At 39.9% G+C, this 22,537-nt stretch overlaps 1 protein-coding gene across 2 annotated transcripts; it reads left to right on the top strand.

Annotated features, from left to right (window-relative positions):
* The first annotated feature begins 391 nt into the window (after positions 1–391).
* tbl1x (transducin beta like 1 X-linked) lies at positions 392–22,518 on the top strand. 2 transcript variants are annotated; one of them, XM_071475573.1, is made up of 16 exons: positions 559–766; positions 10,101–10,233; positions 14,198–14,303; positions 14,875–15,020; positions 15,313–15,532; positions 16,510–16,642; positions 16,809–16,950; positions 17,061–17,124; positions 17,254–17,351; positions 17,995–18,055; positions 18,218–18,339; positions 18,437–18,511; positions 18,610–18,737; positions 19,809–19,974; positions 20,093–20,194; positions 20,427–22,518. In XM_071475573.1, the coding sequence occupies exons 3-16, from the start codon at positions 14,246–14,248 to the stop codon at positions 20,451–20,453; spliced, it is 1,542 nt and encodes a 513-aa protein (XP_071331674.1). In that variant the 5' UTR covers positions 559–766; positions 10,101–10,233; positions 14,198–14,245; the 3' UTR covers positions 20,454–22,518. The 2 variants fall into 2 exon arrangements, with proteins under 2 accessions (XP_071331667.1, XP_071331674.1); XM_071475566.1 differs by lacking the exon at positions 10,101–10,233 and having other exon boundaries at positions 392–766.
* Positions 22,519–22,537: the final 19 nt, after the last annotated feature.

Raw genomic sequence — 22,537 nt, 5'->3', positions numbered from 1 at the left:
CACTCCATTTTTTTTTTAGATGGCTACATTAACATACAGTAGCTCAGAGGTAACAGTCCTCGGACGTAAGCGTGGGTTATCTCTTTATGTAAGACGTGGGCTGCTCTCCCTGTAGTGATGGCTACATGTTTACAAGATGACATTTGTAGCACACAATCCAGCCAATTAGGTCAGGGAGGTATATACAAGGTATACAATCGTTGGGGAATTAATGAATAAACTTAAGCACTTTGTTGCGCTTTCATGTTTTCAATATTCAGGTTTAAGGTCAGCCCCCCCCCCCCTCTCTCCCCTCTCTCCCCTCTCTCTCTCTCTCTCTCCTATTCTCTGTCTAGGTCTCTCTCCCGCTGCCGATCAGCGCCTGCAGCCGCTGTCTCTTTACGCCCCTGTTCTCAGTGGACGGTGAAACTCCACAGAGTAGACTTGCAGCCTCAGCCTCAGAAACTCGGCTTGTGTTTTTTTTTTTTTTCCTCTCTCTCTCTCTCTCTCTCTCTCTCTCTCTCTCTCCCCCACCTCCACCTCCACCTCCACCACCTCCTCCTCCTCAACTTTACCGCCAGTTGTCAGTCAGTGCGTCTGGGCGAATACGCTTCGTTAGCACGTCGAATAAGCCGACAGTGAGTCACACAGCGGCGGTCGGAACTTGAAATATGACGATAAGCGAAATGGGAGGAAAGTCGCTGCTAGCTCACTGAAGTTGGAGGCTCTCCTTGTGGAAGAGGAAGAGGTGGCGGCGGACACCACGAGTTCACTCTCACAATAAAAGGTAAGCCAGTAGAGAAAAAAAAAAAAAAAAAAAAAAAAAGAAAGTCGAGTGGCGTGGTTTGGGCTGCACTGCATTCAGGGCGCTTCTGTGTTGTGTGTGTGTGTGTGGGATTTATGCGAAGAGGATAATGACTTTGAGAAATTGGTGATTATGGCGTTGATTAGGAGGTTGCCGGCATAGCTTAGTCACCCATTGACTCACACGTGTGTTGAAATTCCTGCTTGTGTCCTTTTTTTTTTTTTTTTTTAATCTTCCCTCTTTTGTTGTTAGTTAGTTATTCAAACAACCTACTTTCCACATGCTGTGTGTTTTATTTTTATTTTTTTTTATTTTTTATTTTTTCTCACACTCACAATAAGCCTTGGTAGCTGAGCTGTGGACTACTTTACCAAAATACAATAAGTTTTACAGGATGAAAGGTTGTCCCAGTTTGGCGAATAATTAGGATATCCACTCTGGAAAACCTCTGCCATATCAAGTTGCACCAGTGCAGTTTCAGTCATTTTGTTGAAGCTGAAATATGAATGATACATATTTATATTCCCTTGCAGACTTAAAGCGCATGAGTGGGGGAGGGGAAAGACATTCAGCTGTACTAGACATTGCCACCAGTAGTCAAGGGACAGTTCATGTTACTGTATAACTACAATGTTAAGCTGTTTCCTGACTGTGTCAGCTGTAACTGTCTGAAAGCACAAGAGAGGCACCAATATATCAAAAGTAACCCGTGAAATGTGAAGCTTGAGGACACTGTGACTCCACATGTCCACATAACACTTGATAAAACAGTTTACTTTTTTATGAAGAGATTAGGAAATGTTGTGTGACCTACAAATTCTTCTTATTTTCCATGTAGTAGCCCTGGCTGTTCCCTGTAGGTCATGGAATAATGGGATACAGCATGTACAAACACATTTAAGATGTCTCGCCTGGCCTGTGAGCATCAAAGTGTTCATTCTCTCTGCTGAAGCAAGACATTAGAGGGATTCAGAATGAAAATAACATTCAAAACACACTGCTGTTTCAGTGCTTTCTTCGTGTAATTCTACGTCAGTGGCCCGAAAAATAAATGCTAAAGTGATGTCCCCATTTTCTTGTTGACCTAGTGGCTGTTGTTGTATGTTGTTTGTTCACAACATCTTGTTGAGCTACTAAGAACAGATGGAGGCATTTTAACAAAGAGGCTGCATTGGAGAGAAGATACTAGGGAGAAGATACTGGCTGGACTTGATTTGACATTTTGGTTACTGCTGCCACCTTTGTGTCTGTAAGCTATTTGACATGAGCTGGGTGACTCCTACTATCCTACAACCGTTGTATTAATTGGATTTACATAATTAAATAATACACCACAGTGTATGGGTGTCTTTCACTGGAAATGTTTTGAGACAATATGATTATGTAATGGGGCCATCCGTCTTTCAAAAATAAAAATCAAGGTAGAAGAAATAATAATAATAAGCATGTAAATTGTCAAATTGACATCGCTTTGTTTAATTTCGTTGTTTGAGAGATGGCTTCAGGTTTTTGAGGATTGGTAATGTTAATGTAAATTAGTTCCATATCATGATCATCACTGATCTTACTTTTATCCACTATTTTTACATCTATGGCACGGAATCCAAACTGCTTCCACACATTTCCTCTCAGACATTTTGGTGTCATGATTATTTTTTCAGCACAGCTTGCTAGTTTACTCCATTTTGCGTTAATGAAGAGATGAACTAGTTTACTGAGACCACCAGGGCTGTCCCGAATACCATGTCTAGGGCTGCAAAGCTTCAGTGAGAACTACAGTTTTTTTTAGACGCTTGACTTTTTCAACATCTTGCTAGCATTGTTGTGCCTTGTAAGCCACGTGGTCATGTGACACTGTCCCAGTGTCAGTGGTGGTAATGTGAAATGAAAGTTGTGACACACAAAATCATTAAGGTTGAATGTCCTTGTCTGACAATAACTAAAAATAATTCATGTTGATGCGTCATAAATAATGTTGGATTATCGTTTCTTACTTCCTGGGATTGTTGTGGCAATGTATATAATAAAAAAAATAAAAATAAAAATACAGCATTCAAATACTGATTTGGATGCTGATTACCATTGCAGCGGGTAATGCCTTGAAGCTTCAAGGCATTTGGGTCAGGCCTAAAGACCACACGGCACTCAGTTGATAAGAGCCTCCTGAAATACAAGGAATGGCCTGTTTCACTTTTACACTATTCGTTATCAGTTTAGCAGTTTTGACAGTATAGCGAGTGGAGTTTTAGGTTAAGATTAGTTGAGTTTGAATTTGGCAGATTAAGTAGATTAAGATAGTTAAATGAGTTACTGCAGTTTTCACTTTGCGTAGTGAGTAGTTTTGTTTGATGTATTGTATTAAATGGAACATATAACTTTATGTGACTTGCTTATATTTGCAGAGATATACCTGTGAATATTGTGACATTGATTTCAGCCATATTGCCTTGTCTTACCAGCATGTTCACCCGTTTCGTCACCAGAGGTAAGGGCTGGCAGTGAAGCCTAATTGCAGTCGTTACAAAAACAGGTTTAATGCTGCCTGTTAACAGAACTATAGGAGTTTTATTATGTCTTAATTACATGTTTCAGATAACACAAGTTTCCAATTATTGATTTCCAAGTATTTTATTGTTAATATTATGAATTTGCATGAGTAGCTGAAATTCTTCTCAATGTGTCATACACTTTGAATCATTCCTAGTTAACATTTTGTTCTTTGGAGGTTCTATAGTCTTTCTTTTGATTTGGTGTTTCAGTAGATGAACACAGATGTACTGAGTTCTCAGAGGACACAAATGAAGAATGCTGTTGGCCCGCAGGTTATTGTCTGCCTGCCTCTTGTTCTGTGACAGGATTTGAGAGGAAACATGTCTGTGATTTCAGTGCTGTACGTGGTCTCAGGTCTGGAAAAAACTGGATGACCTGTAATATGTGAACAACCATAAGTCATTCATCCGCTGGCTTGTAGATACTCCTCTATTTGCTCTGAATTGATTCTTGATAAGTCATTCAAATGTGACTACTGTGAATTCAGTGAACTGAGGCACAGAAGAGACAACAACAAATCCAAGGTACATTGTGTTAGACTGTGTGTTCAAAACATGAATGTATCCCCTGCTCATAAGTAGGGCAAGGAAGTCCCTGAGAAAGCCCATGTCAGCCTTGTGGAGCTGCAAAGCTTTGTATCTGGCTGTCCAAATATTTCTGTAGCAGTATTTATTTATGATAGGCCATGGGGGGAGGCAAACCATTCTCTCCCTCCAAAAGAGACATGCGGCGTTCATGGGCTATCTGCCAATTGGCAGACTAGTGGTTACTCTGAAATAACGCCCATACAAGTACTGGCTAGTACAAGGCTATAGTTATTTATTTGGATTCATTTTGGATTTAGGGTGGCTCTGTTTATCATTGTGTGAAGTTGTGTATGTTGTGGCTTGACTTTGCCCTTGTGTGTATTTAAATTAAAACAAGTGGGACAAAGCCACATGCCTTTAAGGGTGTGTTAAATGTTCAACTGTTTCAGTGCCTAGCAGCTAATCAGTTTCTATTCCTACTGTGTCTGAATCCATTGTAGCTAATGATTCAGGTTCCATCTTTATAGTGAACAGACTATGTGCACTGCTTTTAACATCTGCCTGTCAGGTTAGGCTCAGTCAATAGATACAAACACTTTGTTTCCAAGGTTAGTCTGCATTTAGGCAATCCCATTTCTTAATATTGACATAAAGGAAAGTAGAAAAAGATTATGATCTATGTTTCCATCATTGTAGTGAGCCTCTGGAGTTGGTCTGTAATTTTTAAGTAGATTTGCAGAAGAAAGGTGTTGGGGGCACAATTATGCTTGTGGATGACTGTTCAGGAAGTTGTGCAAGCACATGCCTGCCAGAGAAACTTTTTTATTACTAAAGGGAATATTGTTTTTTCACCCCCTGCTGATTGAGTCACGTAAGCTTATCTTGTCAGTAAACGTGAAGAAAAGTATGTACTCAGAAAAACATGAAGAGAACAGCATCTAAAAAAAATATTACCCCAACATGAATTTGTATCAGAGCCAGAAAAACCATGGACACCACAGTGTGAACTTTGTACATCGTGGTTTGACAAAGACTTCTTCACTGTCTGAAATGTGGGTGAGGCTGGATGATAACTCAGTATTTTTTTTTTTTATCTTATCATTGCCTCACAAAATCACATTGTGTCAAGATTGTCAAGATCAAGATATGATGGTTGACAATTCTCATGTGAAATTTACCAAAGTCAGAAGATTTTCTCAACAACATAATCTTTAGCTCACACCCGCCGATATTAACGCACATAACAGAATTTTAAGCTCTGCTCACTCCGGGAGTTTTAGTTGCCTTCTCATCACACTTTCTATGTATACAGGCTTGTACCTTGGACCTGATATTTTATAATGTGGTTGCTCATCTTGTTCATGCCCATACAAGCCATGGAAATGCTCCAACAAGTGTTGCACGATATGTCATTTCAGCATTGACATTGCAACATGCGCATGTGCAGTAGTCACATTGCGGGATGTGCGATGTCAAATAAGGCAAATTAACTCAAACACGTCGTTGATATAAAAAGAAAACTCACAAGATTCTCATTTTCTGTGACTAATCTACAAGAAAAGTCAGTCTGTTATTAGATAATTTCATTTGATTTAAGGGTTTGATCATCACCCATTGTGCTCTGGTGAAGGGGTGCACTTCATTAATTTATCAAACAACCAAAGTAGTTCTCACTAGTCGACTACAAGAGCCTGAAAATGAGCACTGCCTGTTTTGGTCATTTGATAAACTGATCTAGTGCACCCCTTCACCATAGCATATACCAAACTGATCGCGGTGCATGCAGAGTGTGTGTAGCACTTGTGTGGTTGGAAGTTGGTTTGAAGTTAAAATGTTACTGTCACAGGACTGAGCTCTGCCCTAATGTAGGAAATGTTCAATACACACAACACACAAAACCTGCATTATCTATCTGTATTTACATCTTTTCAGAACATAGATATATATCGGTTTAGTTTGAGAGTGGTGAAATTTTCAGTATTTTTTCATATTGTAAACAGAAAAAAAGATTAAGATATAATGTTGGTTTTCTCAAATACTGTGCAGCTCTAGCTCCAGCTGTCAGGTGTGTTCAACATTTCCTGCAACTTGCTGAAGCCAACAATCCAACATTCACACCTAAATGTGTGCAGTGATTGGGCAGGTGTATGACGGTCAGAAAATAAGCAAGGTTTAAAGTTTCCCCTTAACATCTCTTCATGCAACTATTTCCATTACTTGTTGTGCGTATAAGCAAGTGCACACCTTCACCCCTTCAAGCATCATTGCATTTTACTAAATTGATATTTAATGGCAATCCCACGTTTGTGCATGGAAGTCAATAATTTCATTATGAAAGGCATGGATCACATTGCACAGATTAGTTTTTTGTGATGTTCTGCTCTGAATGAACTCATGAGTTATCTAAAGCTTTGGCCAGGCAGCCGGCGATAGGAGTATGCTGTTTTTAGGAAAACAATGAATTGTGGCTTTGAGCACGCTACTCCGGAAACGAAACAACAATCTGTAGAATGCCAGTGAAAGTCTCAAGTGCGCTGCTGCATAGTTTGTAATTTCCTTTTCCTTGTAGTTTGAAACTTGTCAACATCATACCACAGGCTGATCCAGCCAGTGGTGCACACGAACGTATACATGGAGAAATGAAGTACATGCATCTAACGCAGGTCCTATAAAGACAGATTTATCATTCTACCCTTACAGTTGTATATTATTACACAATGTTTCTTGAAATTGCATTATATGTATAGTCTTTCTTTACCAGTTGCTGAGTAAAAGGCCAGTTTTTATTACAGAAGATAAACGGTCTATTTATTACTTCCTAAGAAAACTACACTGTTGGTCTGGTCATGTGTCTTGATTGTGAGGCCAGTAATGAGCCAGGGAAGAAGTGAATGTACTTCATTTAAGAGTCTGGTATTGGTATCTCATGATTGCCAGTAACTTGTGCATGTTCTGTCACGAACTAAACACACACACAGGTTTAAAATGTCTCTACATACATCAGAGGTATGTGCACTCTGAGTAACAGTAAGAAATTTGAAACATTTCCAAACTTTTTATTCTGTGTGTGTGAATCAATTGCTCAGCAAGATATGCACCGTTTAGAGGACACACACACTACAAAGGAGAATCTTTGTTGTGTAGTGTTAATGTTGTACTGTGTACATGCTAGGTACAGAATAAGTCAAGGCGTGGCTTAGAATAAAGATCAGTATTTCAGCTCACTTGTCCGCTTTGTTTGTTTGACCCTGATGTCAGATGGAGGAAAGCTCAAGGAGAGTGGGGGGTATTCAGGGTGGCATGAGCAGCTGTTGACAGAGAAGCAAGATCTTCTGGTCACCATAGCAACACTTGTATTGCCCACACTGGTTTGTCGCTGTGTTTACAGCTTATTTGTGCAATCCTCATCTTGCTGAAAAACGAATTGCCTGGCTGAGGCCTTTATGTTGACTTTATAATCTCAAGGACACTTAGTTCTTTCTTTCTATTGACTGAATATAGAAATATACATTTACTCTACTGTAATAAAAATGGCTAAAATGATTCAATCCTTTTTTCCTCTTCAGTGAAACAGTGATTATGTAAAAGCTTGTTAAGAAATATTGTACATTTCCATAAAGATGTAATAGTTTCAGTTCCTGTCAGTGGTGGAGACAATGGTCCCATCTATTGTATGTCAACACAGCCTAATGTTCTCTTCATAATTCAGTCTGCTGTTTTTGATAAAACGTACAGATAATTTAGTCTCAATTTCAGATAAAACACACAGGAACCTGTGGCTCTTAATCATATTATGCAACATGAAGATACAAAGTATGCACTGGCCTAGATTAGAAACGATCTCATTTTAACTTGTCTTTGTTATATAGTGAATTTGATCATGTTTAAGACAGAGTAAGTAAAACTATCTTTTACAATTTTTTTCCCTTTACATGTAGTGATATGAGTGCAAGGTCAGAGTATTGAAAGGGTTATTTGTTTTCTAAGTACAACGTCACAAATGATATGCAGAATGTCTATGGAAGTCTGTGTTTCTTCTGCTTTATTCTTTTATTCCACATTCCCCTCCACACAAAGTATTTACTTGCCACCCACCCCCACAGAGGCATAGACACAGGCATGGCCCACAGCGACTGGTTCTTTGTGTGCTTACATGCACATACGAAACCAGGTTATTTGGAGAAACAAGATTAAGACAGGAAATCAGACAAGTGTTGACATGCAATTACCTGGTTGCTGGTCTTTTCAAGTAGCTGATCAATAATCAGATTTATTTCCTACACCATGCTGTCTATATTCTTTTAAAGAAGTCTAGCATATTAGAGTCTTAATGATATGTGCGTCAAATCCTCCTACTTACATGACAAATCTGGACACCTGTCTCTGGCCAAATGTGACCATTCTAGTATCGACTCATTTGAATGTGATCTAGACTGCAAGGGCTGAACGATATGCAAACAAATCATATTGTGATTATTTTATCAGATATTACAATGAGGGATTTTAGTGTGAATGGTCATTTTTGGATTTCATTTTCAATGAAAAAGAAATCTATGTGTGTGAAACAAATATGTTCCTTTAGGTGGGGAGAATATGATTTGTAGGCTGGGGCATCTCTGTAGCACCACAATGCTTCGTTTATCACAGTAAGGTCTGACAGATTTTGCCTTTTATCAAATAATTGCAGGTCCTGCAATTTGGACATTGCACTTGGCCATTTTGCAATTTTGCTAATATTTTGATTAATTGTTCTAATTAAGTCCTAATTAAGACATGTTCAAAGACTGCTTGGTTACCTGGTGTTCAGACCAAAAATATCACTTAGTTGAAAAACTGCAAGGATCTGTGTAGGTGTGGGCATGTCGCTACAGGTACTGAATGTAATACTGTCCAGGAAGTCCAGTTAGAATAATGCATCCATTAATTTCAAGGCTTATAAGATTCTATCACAATGTACAGCAGTTAATAATACTATCATGAGGAAGCAGCTGTGTAAAATGTTGCATTTACATGTATTTAATTTATCTTTCAGTCGTACTCTTGGCATTGAATTTAATTATTTTGGATAGGAGAATGCTTCAAGTAATCATCAGTCCTTTTGTCTGTATTTTAGTGATTTTTTTTTATTTTTTTTTTCAGGAACAAAATTCTAACAATTCTACTGTTTATTCTTTGATAATGTGTACACAGTTTCCTGGACTCTTTGCTCATATACTCATCAATAAAACCAAGAGGGATTTTTTGGACCTTTTATGTACGTAATGTAGTGTCCACATCAGTAGGGAAAAAGGGTTTCGCTTCTTTGAACAATGTAAGGCCGCTGATGTCCTTTTGTTTCTTCTGAGAATACTAAATGACAGCAATGGGCAAGTGGGAGTTGTCATTTTTATTTGATTCTAATGGGTTCAGCATGAGGGTGGATCTTAGGTCCTGACGCCCCCGATTAGAAGCCATCATGATGAATCCTTTCAGTGATCCTCGCTGTCTGTCACCATCCCCCATTCGTTCCCTCAGGAGAAAATATAATTGATGGTGGCGCCTGTGAATGTGCAATTCTCTCTTGAAAGAGAAGGACACACCTAATGCTCATATTCCTGTGAAATCTGTCAAGACTTATATCAAAGATTTGGCTCATTGTAGTTCATAAGAGGATCACAGCATTGGGGCATATTTGCAGTATCAGTGGCTGTAGTTGCACTTATTTGTTACCCTGATGACCTTTTCGATTGTTCACTGCTGGAAGAGCCATTAGGTTAGGCCTTGTGGTTCCAGGGGTGGTCAGCCATGTACCACAAGGAGCTAACAGTATGCAGGTTTTTATTTCTACTGATCACCTCAGCAGATAATTTCTCGTACGAGTGCTTCCCCTCTACTTAAAGGAGTGTTAGTCGGTGGGTGGAGTCTTTGGTTGGAATGAAAATCTGCACACTGTTGTTTCTCCTGGCACACAGTTGGCCACCCCTGGTAAACATTTAAAGTGTTGCCACCCATAGGAAGCGTGGGAGAAGTGTTTCCCCTAGAGATTGAGGGCTACCATCCCCCACCGTGTGCCAACCCACATTGGCTGCCGCTAAGTGACTCATTGAGAGAGGCAAAGAATAATGCTCAAATGGTTGTTGTGATTACCTGTGTGGGGATCATTATTTATCACCCTGCTCCCATTCCACCATCCCCCCTCTCTGATTCCCCTCCCCCACCTTCTCTCTCTGTCTCTCTCTCACTCCCCTCCCCCTCTGAAGACTGCAGCCCAACCAGAAGCTTCAAAGGCGGGTTTTACTCAGCAGAGCAGTTCAAGAGAAAATGGCTGCTGTTTCCAGGTCTTGTTTGCACATCTGTCAGGAGGTGACTGTTCAGGAGAAAATGGGGTCCCTGGTATGCTGGTTTTTAACATCATTCTTTTCAATCCTGCATGTGTAGGAGATGGCTGGTTGTGTAGTTCTCATTGCTCTATAAATTCAAATGTTTATGTTCAGAAAGCATTTTATTTGATTTTAGTGATGAATTAATGATTTCACATTATAAACCTGTTTCAGAGTGCCGTGCATGGAACTATTTGCAGTGGCATGTTTGTTTTACCCAGTCTAGCGGAAAATGTAATAAATAACATTTTTATATTTATGTATGTGTGTGTGTGTGTGTGTATATACAGACACACACAGACACAATGTCAGTGTTGTGTTGTTAAAGTTATTTTAAGTCAAAAGGCTTTTTAAAAAATTGAATATTTGTTGCAATGTAAAAGCAGGTCTCTTAACTGGTTTACAGCAGATGACAAATAATGCTCTCTCTTACACATTCATCCTTAGATAAATCTCTATCCTTAGATAGTCTGATCTCATGAACTATTTTCTTTGTTTTGACTTTAAAATTACATCAAAGTCGAATTTGTACACTGTCTCAAAGCGCTGCCATGTAATCCTTTGAAAGTACACACACCTGGGAAATGCATTGCTTGGATTCACAGATATTTTACAAATGAATAATCATCTGCCATCTTGCCCGAAACATTTGAATAGCTTTAATTAACATGCACGCTCCAATGCTATCATCAGACGTGATGATCTGTGATGACAGTTTAAAATACAAACACCTGAACAAGAAAGTTAGTAATACACTGTACCAGCAGTGCTCAACTGCATCAGTGTTGGATTATGTAAAAACGACCGTCAAACAAGTTCATGCCTCTTCATATTAAAAAACTTTCATACTGGTGAGTGCTTCCAGCCCAATACACAAGTATATGCTTTGGGTGGCAGTTGTGAGTGAAGTGTGAGTTGGTACATTACTTGCGATAGTATTTGTCAGACATTCATCAGATGGAGGGCGTCAGGTGTCAACAGATGGTTACATCATGACAGCTTTTAATACTCTTCTGCTTTGACCACATCCTTAGGCCGTAATGCACTTAGGTGACTTGGTAAGCTGGTGGTGTAGTTTACATTGTCAGTAATTGCCACAAGAGTGCAGTAAATAGACTAAAATTAACCGTAATGAGCCTGCTCACCACAGGAGGGGTTCTCATCATTTGTCATTTAGTGTTTTCATTTGTCCACCCATCTCTTGCCTGTCTTTTTGCAGTCAACCGATTGCAATTGTTAATGTTTATACCATTATTACTTGGTTGTACTCTGGAAAAGGTGAGGTGACAGCACATGGGTTGATAATAGTGGGAAGCTTTCAAACAAATGTTTCACAACTGTAAGTCAGTCTTAGAGACCAGGAAAATGAAAACATTAAAAGCAACAGGAAACTACGTAGAGAAGTTATAATTAAATGCATGTTACTTGAAAAGCTTGAATAACTCTCAGAAATAACTGTTGGTTTTGGACTTAAATGTTGACGTCTTTGCCTCTGGGTTCAGACAGTCTCTTGTGACAGCATTTTGTCACACCAAAAAAATTTCTGGGTTTTGCCAGACAGGCCTTTTTTTTTTTATTCTTTACTCTGCTAATTGAGAGAATGGCAGCTTAGAACAGTGCAAGGCGAAACCTGTCAAAGTAGAAACCTGTGTATTTGGCGTCTTTCAGCATAAAACATCAGAGGAATAAAAGAGGAGAAAAAAAGAAAGAATGAAACAGGCGTATTTGCATCCAGTGTGAATTTGGCACACAATTTGATCAAACACAAACCAGGCTGGTAAATGAGAGGTGGTGCAGAAGGTGGCAAAACAGCTTGGTTGTTGGGATTTTGTGGAGCTGAGCAATGTGAGCAGCTAGATGTGGTTAACCTGTGCTCTGACAGCTCAAACAGTATATTTATATTAGTATCCCCATTAGCAAGTCATTTTTTACTTTGTAATGTCTTCCTTTTTTCAGAGGAATCATATCTTCAGACGCATGACTCCACTTATCATTTATGAGGATAAACTGTAGCCACTGCAGAGGTTAGCTTATTGTCTGGTTTTCTGGATGGCACATTGTTTGGTCAAGGGGAGCTCGGATGCCCAGGGAGTTGGTGAGGGTGGCATCATGGGCCCATCTGTTAGACGGATTATTGCTCCTGCCTTGCACCAACGGGACCTGAGCCCCTCCAGGCTGCCTGTTAATTACGTTTCCAGTTGTTGGGTATGTAGTTGTTGTTGCCCTGGGTGCAGTGGCTGCCTTGCTTTGATGTGGCTAGCTTTCCTAGTCCCATAAGTAAGCTAATTAATGGAAGAGAAACATGGCGACAGTGGTCAAAGCAAGTCGACAAGCTTAGTTTTGTTTTTGGAGGAAGGGAGCAAAGAGCCTGAGCCTGTTGAGTGTGATTTGTTTGTTTATGTAAATGATAATGAGAATGTATGATATGGTGAGATTAAAGCAGTGTTTGCCTTTGTAATATTTCTGAGAGATGCTGGTCTTTTTTTTTTTTTTTTTTTTTGCAGTTGTTGCAGGTTTTTTCTTTACTACAGGTGTAACTTAATAGCACCTCTTTTTCTGTTAGAAAATATGAGTGAAACATCACATTGTTGCTGCACCAGTTGCAGAGGTTGTTATAATTCCAGCCCTCGGTGTGTCCGCTGTGGTACAATAAAGGTAGACTCTTTCGGAAAGAATATACCAAGGTGAAAGTGAATAATTCATGTTGAGTAACATGTTCAACCCCTCTGGCTGTATGCCCACTGGTAATTGGGACAACACCATTCTCTATTTTGCTCGGTCGCTCTTGTTGCTATGCTACCAAAGGGAAACTTGAGTGGGCCTGGACAGTGTTTGGAATGAAGGTTGGACAACCATGCAGTCTTCATACCTGACACCATCCCCCTTTATTTCTCCTTTTTTTTTCTCAGCACAATGTCTGCCCCTTTATCTCCCAGTGGGAGAGCAGGAAATAGTTATGGACCTTTTTACGTCATGAGTCATTGTCAGGTTGCAGCTTGTTTCTTTCCTTATTTTAACCTGCTTGCCAGCCATTCTCTTGCTTATCATATTCACTTCACATTTATGTTTGTTTACATTGTGTTTGTGGGTCTATATGTAATCTCATTCCAACTCTATTTACCCTGCTCTCATAAAGTGTGTGCATGAGTCATTGGAAAATGATAAACTCCACAATATTCCTGCAGTGTTCATCAGCCTGAAGACAAAAACCTGATGGCATATAAAACATAATTGCATTTTTGTTTCTTCAGCTCCCCTCAGTTATGAGACAGTCTCAATTGAAATGTTAACATAAGCTCTATTAAACACCCCTATTTGTTGAAAATAACTCAGAAGGGAAGGTCAGGTTGCCTGCTATGAATAATTAGCCCTTTGGTCTCCTCTGTAATTCACTAGATGGGCAGTAGACTGGCATTTAATATCCTTACTGCTTTATCAGGGCTCTTTCCATCTAGATGGTTGGCCAGGTCACTAATGGGAAGCACCATTCAGTTCTCAGTGGAAGCCAAATGGATATAGACACTCCCATTAGGCCAGAGAAGAGAGGCTGGAAATACTTAGATCCAGTACTATTCATGGATTCACAGGTTAAGTGACCCAGCTATTGACATTGTCAAAAGAAGGAATCATGCAGCAGTGGAATAGATAAGAGTGAGTGTGTACTAAGAAAGGCTGGAGGTCAGAGCTATCCTGTGTGTGTGTGTGTGTGTGTGTGTGTGTGTGTGTGTGTGTGTGTGTGTGTGTGTGTGTGTGTGTGTGTGTGTGTGTGTGTGTGCGTGTGTGTGCGTGTGTGTATTAAAATATATCGGCACATGACTGTGTCACTTAACAGAGCCCCAGACAGATTTGTGCAGTGTGCAGAATTACAGGAATGTGATAGAGATGTCATTCAGAATGCCTTAAGAATATGTCACATGCACGACTGCAGACCTAAATGTTAATTTCTCCCAAACTCCCATTTTTGATTAAATTTTCAGGAGTGAGCCCAGCCTTCCAACATACCTCCTCCCTTTCATTGGGCTAAGATGAGTATTACCAGTGACGAAGTGAACTTCTTGGTCTACAGATATCTCCAAGAATCAGGTTTGTCTCACAAAACAATGATACAATGAATTTACTCAGACACAACACATTAATTTTTGATGGTTTTTTGCAGTATTGCAGGGTTTTGCACACAACATTGTCAATTATCATGCATAAACAATAAAAAAAAAAAAACACATAACATGCTATTTATGTTATGAATGCTCACTTAGGTGAAGATATTTTTTCTTTAGCTTATAATGGATGGAAATAAACAGGCTATTCAGCCCCTGTAATGTGGGGGCCCTGCTTCTTAAATGCCAACATGCTATTCACTCTTCGATCAATGATTCAAATTCTAGCAGCTCAGTTTTATTACTGTTTACTGAGACTGCTATTGAAACCATTTGGCAGAATACAAGCTACTAGCTGCTCAGGTCAACACTGATATTGGCATGCCTTATCATGCTCCAAATGTCATACTTGCTATGCCATTTGGTTTTTGTATTCAATTACTGTTAGCTTTGTTTTGTAGAGACAAGACTTTTCTTTGAACATTTGAGTTGTGTTTGTGCACATCTTGTGCTTGGCACTCTCCCGTTAATGAATATAAATGGTGTTTTGTTTTCAGGTTTCTCTCACTCAGCATTCACCTTTGGCATTGAGAGCCACATCAGCCAGTCCAACATCAATGGAACACTAGTGCCCCCTGCAGCCCTCATCTCCATCCTGCAGAAAGGGCTTCAGTATGTGGAGGCAGAAATCAGCATCAATGAGGTGAGGGCAGGGACCTGCTTTTTCAAACTCCCATAGATGTTTTCTATTGCTAATGATACAAAGACAGACTTTGATCTCTATGATAACGCACCGGTATACCCACAAATGCTTTTCCCATTTTTGCTCGTCCTTATACTGGAAGAAACACTGAAGAATGTTTGTAGAGGAATGCTGATTAGAAAACTAATTTCACCCTTAATGGATCATTATCGAGAAACATGGCTCTGGACAAGTCACTAATTAAAAATCCCATTGCTTCATGATGTGTTATTTTCCACCGTCCTCCTGACAGGATGGTACAGTCTTTGATGGTCGGCCAATCGAGTCGCTGTCGCTCATCGACGCAGTGATGCCGGATGTGGTGCAGACGCGGCAGCAGGCCTTCCGCGACAAGTTAGCCCAGCAGCAGGCGGCCGGTGCCATGGCAGCTTCAACCTCTGGAAACCAGTCTAATGCACCAAAGAATGGAGAAGCCACTGTCAATGGGGAGGAGAATGGCACTCACAACATGAGTAAGAACCTCCAAAATATGTGTGTCTCAGTCATCTCACAGTAGAAACTGACACAGTGCATATGAAGTCATTATGTGATAGATTGGTAATAAAGAGAGGTTAGAAGAAAAGGGTTAATAATCTCCTGTCATGAAAGCTGACAAGTACAAAAAAGTCTCTATTACATGTAAGTTTTTAATTTTATTATTTGCAGCTTATAAGGAAGGGTTCTTTATTTTTCTTGAAGTATACAATAATTAAAATGTAAATAATTCTTATTTGAATTGTTATCAGTAGTCACCATGTAGTGTTTCCTTACTTAGAACTCTTATCTTGGCGATGGCAGAATTATGATGTTGACTTAATGCTGAATTTTCTCAGTTTTGACCGGTAACTGAGCATTAATTCATGTTTTATATGAATCTGTATGTGGAGTTTATACACGCAACTTTACACAAAAACAGCCTTGTGGTTTTCACAGAATGTGATATCGTTAGCAGCTGTTTCACTTCTTCTGTGAGTGAAACCAGAGAGGTGTAGATCAGGTGCAGCTGTAGACCAGGGGAAGAGGAGTGGATGTTTGTATCAATATATCCCCGTGGAATTTAATTTGGAGGTGTGGATGGCAACAGGTAGAGTTGGGTGTGAGTAAGGTTTCAGTGTCTGAGGATACTTGGAGGATTTTACCAGGTAGAAATGAAATGAACTCTCACCAAGCTTTTCTCTATTTGAAAGGCTGCCTCCATTACTGCAACTGGGTTCTTATCATACCGTGATAATTATGTGCATGCAAAGTGGTCAGTTTTTCAGACTGAGTTTACCTTTACCTTCTTAAACATATGGTATCAATTAATATTTATTAGAGAGGAGTTTATCAGGAATTTATTTAAACTACTCCTAAGTTTGCAGACAAGTGTTGGTGTTTGTGTGTGTTGATGCATATATGAATATGTATGTCTGTGTCTCTGTCCATCTGTGTGCGCGTCAACTCTTCTCAGATAACCACAGTGAGCCCATGGAGATGGATGTAGATGTTGCAATACCAGCCAGTAAAGCCACAGTGCTCCGAGGCCATGAGTCTGAAGTGTTCATCTGTGCCTGGAACCCTGTCAGTGATCTGCTGGCCTCAGGGTGAGTCTCTGTCTGTGCTGAAACAGATCGCTGGATGAGTCACTATATATTGTATGCACACTTTGGCTTTTATTTTGAAAGATAAATGGCTTCATAAGAACTCTAGCTGACAGCTTATATTAAACAATCTTTTGACCCCCTCCTGCTGCGTTGGTATTCTGTTCAGCTCGGGGGACTCCACCGCCAGGATCTGGAACCTGAACGAGAATAATAACTCCAACTCCACCCAGCTGGTGCTGCGCCACTGTATCCGAGAAGGTGGCCAGGATGTCCCCAGTAACAAAGATGTCACCTCACTGGACTGGAATGTAGGTCCCCAATCGTCCATCCACATCTTTACTCTTCTACTTTTACCATATGCAGGCTGTGCAGCTGAGAACGGTAAAGTAACAGTTTTGATATCTTTCAAATCCAACAGAGCGACGGGACTCTCCTGGCAACTGGCTCGTACGATGGATTTGCCAGGATATGGACAAAGGATGGTATGTCCTCCATCATTCCTGCACAGTATTCATTAGGTTTATGTCATTGTTATGTGAATAATGCAACCTCTGTGACAATTTTTTAAAGGATCTTTTCTAAAAGAAATGGATATGGCTCTTATCCACTAGGAAATCTGGCAAGCACCTTGGGGCAGCACAAAGGGCCCATATTTGCACTCAAGTGGAACAAGAAGGGGAACTCTATTCTCAGTGCTGGCGTAGATAAGGTATTTCATAAAGCTCCCCAAGCATGGATTTGTGTGTGTCTTTCAATAATAATATCATCATGTTTTTTTTTATTTACTAGTCCTAGGGCTTGAAATGATCTTTTTTGGGATCACCAGCCGGAGTGTAAATCTGTAACATATCATTTCACTGGTATCCACAAAGTACACTACAAACTGGACCTCAATCAGTAAATGTTTTTTTCTTTCCCAGTATAAACTCAACACATTGACAAAGAGGAGAGACCTGTATATCATAACATTGTTGTAGCATGTTAACAGATCTAAATAAAGACAAATTTATTAATAAGTTCAATGTAACAAAATGGAATTTGCGTGAGTTTAAATGCTATAGTGACATTAACTGCAGATATGGTTGATTTGTGAAGGGTTCTTTGAAAACGAAACAAGCAGAAGAAAGAAATTCCGTTAAACAAATGCACACACCAAGGGCGATAAATATTACTTTTTTTTTTTTTTTTTTTTATATCTTACCTACCTATTTGGCAGGATGGCGGGTGTTAATTTCAAGCCCCAGTACTCTGTTAGAGTACATTTTAATGAACCTTTATTATATCACATTATTTATAATGATGCATTTGAAATGTTGCATTTGTGGTTTGAAATGCTCAATTTCATTTTCCAGACGACAATCATTTGGGACGCGCACACAGGAGAAGCCAAGCAGCAGTTCCCTTTTCACTCAGGTAAAGCGAGTTCACAAAGTATCCAGAATAATAAAAGCTTATTATTGTAGATGATAAGTATGATGCAAAAAATGTTGCCTGGTGAGTTGTGGTAATATGGTGGCCTCATAAACCCTCTAACTCTTTAATGAGTGTGGACCTTTGCATTAAAATATTTCCCAGCCCCAGCTCTGGATGTCGACTGGCAGAACAACACCACCTTTGCCTCCTGTAGCACAGACATGTGCATTCACGTATGTCGTCTTGGCAGCGATCGGCCCCTCAAGACCTTCCAGGGCCACACGGTAAACAGCTTTCTCCTCGCTTCTCTTCTGACCTTATCTCCCACCATAACATGGTTACTCCCATGACACTCATGCTAATGACATTTGTGTTTCACAGAATGAAGTTAATGCCATTAAGTGGGATCCATCAGGGATGCTGCTTGCCTCCTGTTCAGATGACATGACGTTAAAGGTAAGACTTGTCCTCCGTCTCAGAGGTTAAAGAGAACAATCCTGAGTGGTGATTGTTATTCAGTCATATTTTGCTGTGGCCTTTTCCTTCACACACAGATTTGGAGTATGAAGCAGGAGTCCTGTGTTCACGACCTCCAGGCTCACAGTAAAGAGATCTACACCATCAAGTGGAGTCCCACTGGCCCCGGCACAAACAACCCCAACTCTAACATAATGCTCGCCAGGTGGGAAATCACTCACACATAGCCGACGCTCAGGACCACACAGGGCAACCTCACACATTGCTCACTTTTGAGAGAAAAGTCCAGGTTTGTGCGCTCAGAAAAAATAGCGCATATGTGAGTGCACTTGTGTCTAAATATATTTGGGAAGAGGATACTCATCATAGCCTGGCATTCAGAAGAAACCAGTTCCAGGCTAAATCCCAGTGCTAGTAAATGTCAGTGGCCCACAGCCTTACACCCTGACCCAGATACGCATGCATGTTTAAATGTTCTAGTTCAAATACCACAGGAATTTACAGCCCTCACTGACAACCCAGCATACCTTTACTTCACAATGGAAATAAAACTGCCATTATTGCCACAGCCTGGATGGGACTTCATAATCTTAAGTAAATGCCATCCCGGATCAGTATTTGTGTGGTACATTTTTAATTGACTTCAGTTTTGCTCCCTGCATAATATCCTTCAGAGTTCACTTTCATTTCTTGCCGCCCATAGGAGATAAGCTCTGGCTGTGTTATACTTTGGTGACAATCCATAGTTTCCTTGTTAAGAAGATGTGTTAATTGAAACCATCCTCTTTGTATCAGTATTTGATCACAGGTGCCTTTTTTTAATGAAAAGTTCACACATTGTTTTATTTGCACTGTGTCAAATTTTGATCATTTTATTTAGTTTTTCTCCTAAAGAAGCAGCTATTAACAATGTTTTTTATTTGGGGTTCACATGTTAGCATTGTGAAATTGTTCAGTACCAGACGCTACGATGCTAACAGAGCACAAATGATGACAATCAGTAGCTTCTAAAGATGTGTTATTGCTTCATTCGTTTCTGTTTATGAGCTTTTCTGTTTCTTTTACTGCATTGCAAATCTGTGGAAAAAATGAAATATGCTATTTAAATGCATCTTGCAGGCAGTAAACAGACTTGTACTTTTGGTCGTTTTTATAGCCATAGCAAAACTTGGCTTTTTTTTTTTTTTTTCAATAGATCATCTTTCATGTTATAGAAACAGACGATTACGAATCCCTGGCATCTTATTTGTGCACTCTTTCTTTCCCACGACCACAGTGCCTCTTTTGACTCGACAGTCCGTCTGTGGGACGTAGAGCGAGGCGTTTGTATTCACACACTGACCAAGCACCAGGAGCCTGTCTACAGTGTGGCCTTCAGCCCTGATGGCAAACACCTGGCCAGCGGCTCCTTCGATAAGTGCGTCCACATTTGGAACACCACGGTAAGTGTCAGGCTGGAATTTACACTGCTACAAACAGCATAAGAGAGAAGATTTATTGTGACCACAAAATCATTAGTTAATGGAGTTGGTAATTTATTTGTTTGTCCTTTTGTTGTAGACTGGAGCCTTGGTGCACAGCTACAGGGGTACGGGTGGTATTTTTGAGGTTTGCTGGAACAGCACCGGGGACAAAGTTGGTGCCAGTGCATCAGACGGCTCGGTAAGTTACAGTCACTGTGATGACTTAGCAGTAATTCCCAACAATATTTTTGTGTGTGTGAGCAACTTCTCAGTTTATCTTCTGTAGTTTGGTATTTGCATATAAAATTTTTAAGTACTTTGAAAACAGCAAGTAAAAAAGACGTGTTGCCTGAAATGTAATGCTAACTATAATATAATAATATAATATAATATAATTATAATATAATGCTACTCAATGCTTTATCTTCTAGGTATGTGTTCTTGATCTCCGAAAATAGCTGACTTGAGACTTTGATGATGAATCCTGAAACGTGCAGCAAATTGCCTTCTTCTGACATCAGCAAACACACTCTCATTGCTCAAGAAGAGCTGTTAAGGTGGACTGAAACAAAACCCTCACAGGAGTAAAACCAGATGACCGCAGCAGCTTCTGAGGAGCCAACACCAACTGAATTCAGTGCACCTTACAGTCTGTTGATGTGTGTTTTATGATACACCTGTTTGAGACAATGGAAGCGGGTGAAGAGATCCCCAAGACTGGCCTGAATCCAACTTCCTGGGTGCATCCGTGTTTTAAAAAGGTTTCTAATGAGGAAGTGCTGTGATCCCTCCGGACCACTGGTCCAGCAGTTATCAGGTTGTAAGGGTTGGAAACACAAAGATGAGTTTTATAGAAAGAGAAGAGTGTTAATGAGACACGTGTTTGGCTGTGAAAGGCAACAAATTATGAAAGAAAGGTTGTGGTTTTAGAATTCCTTTGTGCAAATGTTACTTCATGTCCAAATGAACAAACTGGTGACATGATAAAAGTAACATCAATACTGAAGCACTGGTATTGTCTGTTGACAGGGTGCTTAACTTCTCCTCAGTGGAGAATAGTTTGATTCAAGAGTACTTCTTGCTTTTTTTGGTCTATTTTCCACAGATGGACTTTTGAAAGTCAAAATTGAATGTGCCGCTACAAGGTAGTTCTTAGCTCACGTTTAACATCAGGTCAATAAAGGAAAACCTGCCAAGAAATAGTCCTAATCTCCTAAAATGACCTGCTCAATTCACTCGAGATTAGAAAATGTCATTTTGTGGACAAGATGTGAAAAGTGTGGTTTACAAAGAGAATTTCCTCCCTTTTTGGATGTAAATTTAAAGAATGTAAAGATATGTAAATTAGATTAATACACAGACTTATATACTGTGTATATATGTTTATATACAGTACTCTTTATTGCCATCCTGTAGGGGCTCATTAATGGCTAAAGCTGTCACATCTTTGCAGATAATGCGTGACAAGACCTCTTTTTAAATGAAGTGCATGTCTCATCAGCTTCTTTTAATACAGTCTTTCTCAACTCGACCAATCATATCCAGTCCATCAGTTTTTTTTTTTTTTTTTTTTCAAGGGTCACAAATGGCATCAAAACAGGTTTGTTGACTAACTTTGCTGTCCTCTAATGATCAATGAAATCCATCGAAGGAAATGTGCATCTGCATTCAGGGAATTATCTGGTCAACAATGTGAGAGTGAACAATCATCACAGTCTTATGTGTTTCGCTGCTTTACGATGGAGTTACATGTGGAACAGGGCGTCAGAGAATCAACAACAAAACCCTACCAGGGAGACCTACTACAGCTTGATTAGCATTACCATGGTTTCTCTTTGGCACTTTCCTCTGATAGACCTACTGAAAATGCAGAGCACATTTTGACCAGAAGGTGGAGGTCAAGCAAAAGTCCCGCTGAAGAGTTATGATTGGTCTTGTTCAGTCCCGCTGAATGCTGCCTGCTGATCAGATTAGGTCAGTTTTTAAATGCCTCTGTTGTGGGTTAAGCTTCAGCAGTGTGCAGCAAGTCTGCCTCCCTCTGCATACAGGGGATCTAATGTAAAAGACAGTATCTACAAACTAACATGCCATCACTGTGATTTGCCTTTTTTTTTTTTTTTTTTTTTTTTTCTTTTTCTGGTCCCTTTCAGTCATATTCAGCTGGAGTAACGTGAAGTGCACTTTTTGTAATGCCGGGTTCAGCAAATGTTCAGATTTTGCTGAAAGTAAAGGGCCAATTTATTTTTGTCTTTTTCTATCTCTTTATTTTGAAGTCACAATTGGATGTTAATGGGTGGTTCATTGTTTATCATTTGCTGAGAGCCATTATTGTCTGTGTCAGACTGAGAATTGGGCTGTGGGTTGGTGGCCATTGTTGGCATGCTAAGGAGCCCAGTATGGAATAAGTGCTGTGACAGCTACTGTCTCTCACACCCTGGTCCAGGGTGCATTCACCTGTTTCCAAGACAAAACTTTGAAGTCATTCAGTGTCTCAAATAAATCACTCTATTTTGATATCAGAAACCATGGAGCCTGTGTCTTG

This window comes from Trachinotus anak, unplaced genomic scaffold (assembly GCF_046630095.1).
Source record: "Trachinotus anak isolate AG129_WGS33_773 ecotype Australia unplaced genomic scaffold, CSIRO_AGI_Tana_v1 ptg000001l, whole genome shotgun sequence".
NCBI classification, from domain to species: Eukaryota; Metazoa; Chordata; class Actinopteri; order Carangiformes; family Carangidae; genus Trachinotus; species Trachinotus anak.
Note: the sequence above shows the minus strand (reverse complement) of the source record. Positions and strands in the feature narration are given on the sequence as shown.